General features: G+C 54.8%; 2 protein-coding genes across 2 annotated transcripts; one reads left to right on the forward strand and one right to left on the reverse strand.

Annotated features, from left to right (window-relative positions):
* Window positions 1-654: 654 nt before the first annotated feature.
* Window positions 655-2,819, forward strand: CGCS363_v002300 (Uncharacterized protein; the record flags this gene model as incomplete). The annotated part of the gene is made up of 3 exons (XM_036634149.1): window positions 655-814; window positions 888-999; window positions 1,058-2,819. 3 exons carry the CDS (start codon window positions 655-657, stop codon window positions 2,817-2,819), a joined length of 2,034 nt encoding a protein of 677 aa, XP_036500539.1.
* Window positions 2,820-3,599: 780 nt separating this feature from the next.
* On the reverse strand, window positions 3,600-4,607 carry CGCS363_v002301 (2-methoxy-6-polyprenyl-1 4-benzoquinol methylase; the record flags this gene model as incomplete). Its single annotated transcript, XM_036634150.1, has 2 exons — window positions 3,600-4,269; window positions 4,330-4,607. The coding sequence occupies 2 exons, from the start codon at window positions 4,605-4,607 to the stop codon at window positions 3,600-3,602; spliced, it is 948 nt and encodes a 315-aa protein (XP_036500538.1).
* Window positions 4,608-6,558: the final 1,951 nt, after the last annotated feature.

Genomic DNA, 6,558 nt, shown 5'->3' on the forward strand with positions numbered 1-6,558 from the left:
GCGTAGGTGCGTCCCGCTGTCCGCTCCAGACGGGAAACAACCTGGAAGACGTCCAAGGCGGGCGGCGGGTGCTCTGCGGAAGGAGCAATTCTAGCCCCTGCCGGCTCTGTCCAGCCGCGCTAAACCCTTTGGGGCAAGGGCAGCCTCCTGTGGCAGGGCGCCAATTCGTCCGTTCGTTGCTTCCACCTACACCTGGCACTTTTCCCTACCTTGACCTCCAGAAAAATATCACCAGCCTTGTAAGGGGAGCTTGTTCTTTTCTCCGTCGCAAACATCACCGTCTGCTCCTTCCAACCTCATTTCCATCTCCGTTGATACCCAAAACCTCCCCTCCCTCGACCTCCCGACCCGAGCACCCGGTCCAGACGCTTACGAAACCCCCCGATCCCAACCGATCTGCCCCCTCCTCCAGCATCAGTCTCCAGTCCCGACTTCATCTCGCGATTACCTGGACAACCACCTAGCATGGCTGCTGTAAGTTCCCCTTCTCGTCCTACCTCATCGTCATCTGCCGGGGACGAAACAGCTCGTCAGACACCGCCCGCTGTCGTTGCGCTCCTCGTTTGCGTCATTGCTCTCACTGTCGCGCTGCCATGTCGTCGGAGCTGGGGGCGTCGATAGCTTCTCTCCGTCCCTCCGCAGACACGTGCTAACATGTCATCGCCCCTTCAGCCTCGTCCATACAACAACAACCCAGGCTACATGCCCAACGGAGCTTCTTCCATCAACCCCGGCGCCGCGCCGCTCCTTCCCAACCAGGGTCGCGTTCTCCAGACTGGCCCAATCCGTGTCCTGTGCATAGCTGACGTCCGAGGTTCGTTGCCATCCCACCAAACGGGGCCGAGCCGCTCCCCCTGTAGAGCTTCAATCTGACCTAATCTTCACAGGCAACCTCCGATCTCTGAACGACCTGGCGCAACAAGCACGAGCCGACCACATCATCCACACTGGCGACTTTGGCTTCTACGACGACACCTCCCTGGAGCGAATCGCTGAAAAGTAAGGACCCCTCCGCGAATCCACACTCGACCGTTGTCATTCTGACATTGGTGCCAAGGACCCTTAAGCATGTTGCTCAGTACTCGCCTTTGATCCACGAGGATATCAAGAAGCAGATTCAACAGGGCGGTCCCGGTCCAGTCAAGAGCCGATTCGCGCCTCACGAGCTCCCCCTCTCCCAGCTGTCTCAGCTTCTGAGCGGCGAGGTGAAGCTCGATGTTCCCGTATACACCGTATGGGGTGCTTGCGAAGATGTGCGCGTTCTCGAAAAGTTCCGGTCCGGCGAGTACAAGGTTCACAACCTGCACATCATCGACGAGGCCCGATCGATGCTCCTGGAGATTGGCGGAGTGAAGCTCCGTCTGTTGGGTCTTGGCGGTGCTGTCGTCATGCACAAGCTCTTCGACAACGGTGAAGGTAGGACCACCATTGCCGGAGGCCAGGGCACCATGTGGACCACTCTCCTGCAGATGGGTGAGCTCGTCGACACTGCCCACCGTGTCTACGACCCCACCGAAACCCGCGTCTTCGTCACCCACGCCTCTCCCGCCCGTGAGGGTATCCTGAACCAGCTCTCCGTCACCCTCAAGGCTGACTTCTCCATCTCCGCCGGTCTTCACTTCCGCTATGGCAGCTCCTACAACGAATTCAGTGTCAACCCTACCCTCGACCACTACCGCGGCAAGCTTGCCGCCTCCAAGGCCTCCTTCAACGACGTCTGGGAGACTGTCAAGGGTGAGGTCGAGCCCGCCATCTCCCAGAACGAGGCTCAGCAGAACCTGCTCAAGAACGCCCTCCAGATTGTCGAGAAGATGCCTACCACGGCCGCTGGTGGCAACCCCTTCGGCGGACCCGTCGCTGGCCAAGCTCAGCTCGGTCAGGTCGACGAGAGCGCCTTCAAGAACATGTGGAACTTTAACCTCGCAGATGCCGCCTTCGGCTACCTGGTTCTTGAGATCCAAGACGGCCGTATCGGAACCGAGATGCGTGCGCAGGGCTTCAACTTCTCACATAGGGGTGCTAAGACGGCGGCGCCTGTCCCGGCTTCGGCCCCAGCTGGAGCTCCCGGAAACCTTCCAGCTCCCGCCCCGCCCTCGACCCAAAGCACAGCTCCCCCTCCTACCAGCAGACAACCCTCATCCCAAGCGCCTCCCAAGCCTGCTGTCGCCACACCTCTTCCCCCTGCTAAGCCTGCTACCCCTCAACCTGCGGCCGCTGCTGCACCGCCCGCAGTGCCCCCCAAGGACGAGCGTCCCGCGCCTGCGGCTGCCAACGGATCAGCCCACGGCCCTGACCCCGTCTCTTCGCCTGCACCCAAGACTCCCGCTCAAGACATCATCGGACTGTTCATTATGAATGTCAGCTCCGAAGAGCAGACGCGCGATCTCTTCGATGGTGAACACAAGGCAAAGATTCTCAAGATTGAGAAGTGGGGTAACTCGAACAAGGTGGTTCAGTTCAAGACTGTCGAAGACCGTGACGCCGCCCTCAACAGCCTGCCCGAGGACCTCAAGACCCGTGCCCAGGAAGACCGCTCTCGTCCCCTTGTCAAGGTGTTCCAGCACCGCGAGACCAAGTTCCAGCCCCGTGGCGGTGCCGGCAACTGGGGAAGCAGCAGAGGCGGCAGTAACTCTGCCAACACTGGCAGTGGCTACCGTAGTGCCGGTGGAGCCAGTGACTCTGAGAGCAACCGCCGTGGCCGTGGAGGTGGTCGAGGCGGCCGTGGAGGCGACCGGGGACGTGGCGGCCGTGGTCGAGGTGGACTCAAGGGTGATGGTGGAGCTTCACCTGCCCCCGGCCCCGCCACACCGGCGGAGTAGGACTCTTCTCTCAGAGTCATTGATAAGAGTGCTGCGGAGGGCGGCACTTGCTCCTCGGAATCGGGGAAGCGCCGCCGTCTGTCCAAGGCTAATGACGTCCTTGCAGCCTTAATGGTCAAGTTTGGCCCCTCGAAGACAGGGGAATGAAGGACACGATTATTCTTTTTCGGTTATGAAGGGAGAAAGGGGGGGGGGGGGCAAAGAAAATAAGTGCTACCAATTCTTGTACGCGTACCTTAATGAGATGAATAGGTGGGGAAGGTCTCTCGGTTTGGGATGTTGGTCTTCGGCTCAGCTTCCCATTTTCCATGTTAGGAGTTCTTCATCGATGAGAAATAAAAGGCTTTACGGCTTCGGTGGAGTTGAGAGAAAAGCCAGATTTAGTATTTACCCCTGTCGTCCGTTTTCATGATGATGATGGTGAGGTAGACTATGGTCTGGTGGGCTTCAGATAGAGGCAATTCATGCTGTCTAATGTATTCTGGTCCTTTGTTGCGACCGAGGTCCTGTTGCCGTTGACCTGTGATGCGATAACAGTCAGTCTGTGAAATCTGCACGCCATCAGTGGTCACCGGATATGTCCAAGGTATTGTACAAGGCCAGGGGCCATCTCATTTACATTCATCTTGTGTGTAGGGAGTCTATCTGATAGCCGCACCGTCTAAGCAGCATCGTTTCTTTCTTTTTTTATTAGTACAGATTCAGCATTGTACACGTCTGCCTCCCCGATTTCAGACCACGTTCGTTTCTCTATCCTCCTCACGTCATCATGCCTCCCGCTTACGCCTTGATGGGCTTCATGCCCTTGTGGATGGCTGCGACGCCACCGGTGAGGTTCTCGTAGCCGTCGCCGGCGACAACGAAGCCGGCGTCCTTGATCATGTCGCGGAACTCAGTCTGGCTGGGGAAGCGCTCGATGCTCTCGACGAGGTACTGGTAGCTGTCCCTGTCGCCGGCGACGAGGTGGCCGATGAGGGGGATGGCGCTGAAGGACCAGCGCTTGTAGACGGCGTTGAAGAGGGGGTAGTCGTCGGCCTTGGAGAACTCGAGGCAGGCGAAGACGCCGCCGGGCTTGAGGACGCGGTGGGCCTCGCGCAGGGCGGCGGGGATGTCTGTGAAGTTGCGGATGCCGAAGGCGACGGTGTAGAGGTCGACGGAGTTGTCGGGGACGGCGCCGTCGGGGAGCTTCTCGGCGTTGGCCTCGAGCCAGGAGAGGGCGGCCTGCTGGGAGGCCGGGAGGGACTTTGAGCGGTCGCGGCCGACGGCGAGCATGGAGGGGTTGATGTCGGAGATTGTGACGCGGACGTCGGGGTTGCGGTTGATGTTGTGCGCCGTGTGCAGCATGCGGAAGGCGATGTCGCCGGTGCCGCCTGCGATGTCGAGGATGTGTTGCGGGGTCGGGGGGTTGGTTGCTGAGAAGCCCGGCTGGAGGGAGTTGACGAAGTGGTCCCTTTGGGGGGCATGTGTGTTAGTCGTGGGAGAGAGGAAGAGGGAGGGGGAAAAGACGTACTTCCATACTCTGTGCCAGCCAAAGGACATGAGGTCGTTCATGCGATCGTAGGAGTCGGCGACGCTGTGGAAGACGCCGGCGACGCGGTCGGCCTTTTCGGACTCGGGGACGGTCTCGAAACCAAAGTGTGTCGTCTTGTTCGTGCCATTGGCGGAGGAGTTGGTGTTGATGGATCGGGAGGCGTATGCGAAGGGTCGGGAGAGCGATTGGGGGGAGGAGAACTGGTTGGAGAGTGAGCGCGCGCTCAATGGCGTGCGGAGGGCTCGTCTGGTCGCCATCATGACTGAATGGCTGTGGTCGTGGGTGAGCGCTGGTGGTCCTGGGTATCCGGGAAGTCAGTCGATCAAGAGCTCTCTCGATAGAAATTTTGGTGGAGCATTCGCAGTGGCTGGTGCGACGCTAGAATGGTGTTTCCTGGGCCTGGGACAGGGGGTCAAGCCACATCTCCTGGGGTATGGGACGATCACCTCGATGCTTCATGTGAATTTTAGCAAAACAAAAATGGACTCACCTTAGACAGTGGCAGTTGCGGTGACTGTCGTAGTCTCTTCGTTTTCAGTGCCCTCGTGCTCCTTGTTGTGGGCTCGATGCTGGGCGAGCAACTTGGCGAATGTGTGGACTTGGTGACGGGCGTAGTAGGCGATGACGCAGAGAAGCAGCGTGATGAAAATAACCAGAATGGCAATTCTTCCCGCCGGGCTTACCATTTTTATGTGTTCCAGAGGGATATTGGGTATTGATGTGGTGTTTGGTCGTAAAAGATGCTTGGCTGTGTGAGGTTGACGATGAGCTCAGGTTTTGGTGGAGGAGGGGATGATTGCAGTTGCTAGGTACGCGGAGTTGTGTTGGACGCGCGTTGCACCGACGGGTCTGATGCTTTTTTCTTTCTCATCCTTGAAAACGAAATGCTTCCGAATACTTCTGTGTATTCCTCCTAGAGTTCTCACCTACACGCAACGGGCGTCGAGATGCCTCACTTACACCCCACTGTCAATCCGCATCAGGTACTTAGGTACTGATAACGGCAAGTGGGGTCTTCGATAAAGAGCTTCGTTGCAGGGGCTAATTTCTCTCGCCGCTCTAGGCATCAAAACCTCGAGATGTCGAGACTGGTCTCCTGAGACAAGTTCTGCATTTCTTTTGCCGGATTATGACAGAATATGCCATATGTTTCAAGACTATACTCAGCACACCTAATGAATTTGGAGGCTTTTGTTTGCATCACAAACAACTGCAATAACTGACACAGCGGCAATAAAGCAGCGACGACACTCATTTAACCCCTGTAACTCTCTGCACTGTCCTTTAAACCTCTCTCGGCCCCCTCCAGCGTTAGTAGGCAACATCTTCACTGGTCACACCTACCGAATGCCTTCGACGTCAGATGGATCCGAGATGGGATGCACAATTCCCGCCCACTGTCTCTAAAGCCTGCAACAGATGCCACGCGCGAAAAGTGAAGGTTTGAGAAACCCCAGCGCCTCTACTGAAGCTGGTGAACCAAGCGATTGACTGCTCAAAGTGTGACCTGAGAGTCCCCCAATGCTCAGCCTGCGAGAAACACAACGAGCAATGCAACATCACGGAGCGCGTTACTTATTCCTATGCTGCTGTGAAGAGTCTGCAAGATAAGATCAGGGATTTACAGGCTACAATCAATAGCCTCACCTAAGATGCGGAAACCTAGCCTGCTGAGGGTTGGGTCAACCTCAATAGAGCCCCAGCCATCTGCTCTGAGGAATCAAATGACGATAATTACTTAGATCCCACCCCAGCTGAAAAGACGAAGTTATAGGGCAATCTGCCACTAGATATTATTACTTAGTGCCTCTAGATAATTAAGAAAAAGAAGTATTTAGTAATAGTAGTAGTCTAAATACTAATAAGTTTTAGCTTATATTAGTATAAGTATTAGAACTAAGTAGTAGTTTATATAGAGTTTTTATATTACTTTTTATGCTTTTTTACTTTAGTTAGTAAGTAAACATTTTAATTAAGTTACTTTAATAAGAAGTTTTAGTTTTAAAAGAGATAGTAGATTAAGTAATACCATAGTTTTCTTTATACTTTTTAGAATATTTATAAGTTTTTAAAGTATTTCTTTTGAATTTTTATTTTAGTTTAATTAAAGAACTAGATATTAAAAAAAGATCTATTTACTCAGTAGTAAAAGTAATTTATTAAACTATTTAATAGTAGTAAAGTACTAAAATAACTTTTTAATATAAA

Source organism: Colletotrichum siamense, assembly GCF_013390195.1.
Source record: "Colletotrichum siamense strain Cg363 chromosome Unknown KSG_Cg363_contig02, whole genome shotgun sequence".
Taxonomy (NCBI): Eukaryota; Fungi; Ascomycota; class Sordariomycetes; order Glomerellales; family Glomerellaceae; genus Colletotrichum; species Colletotrichum siamense.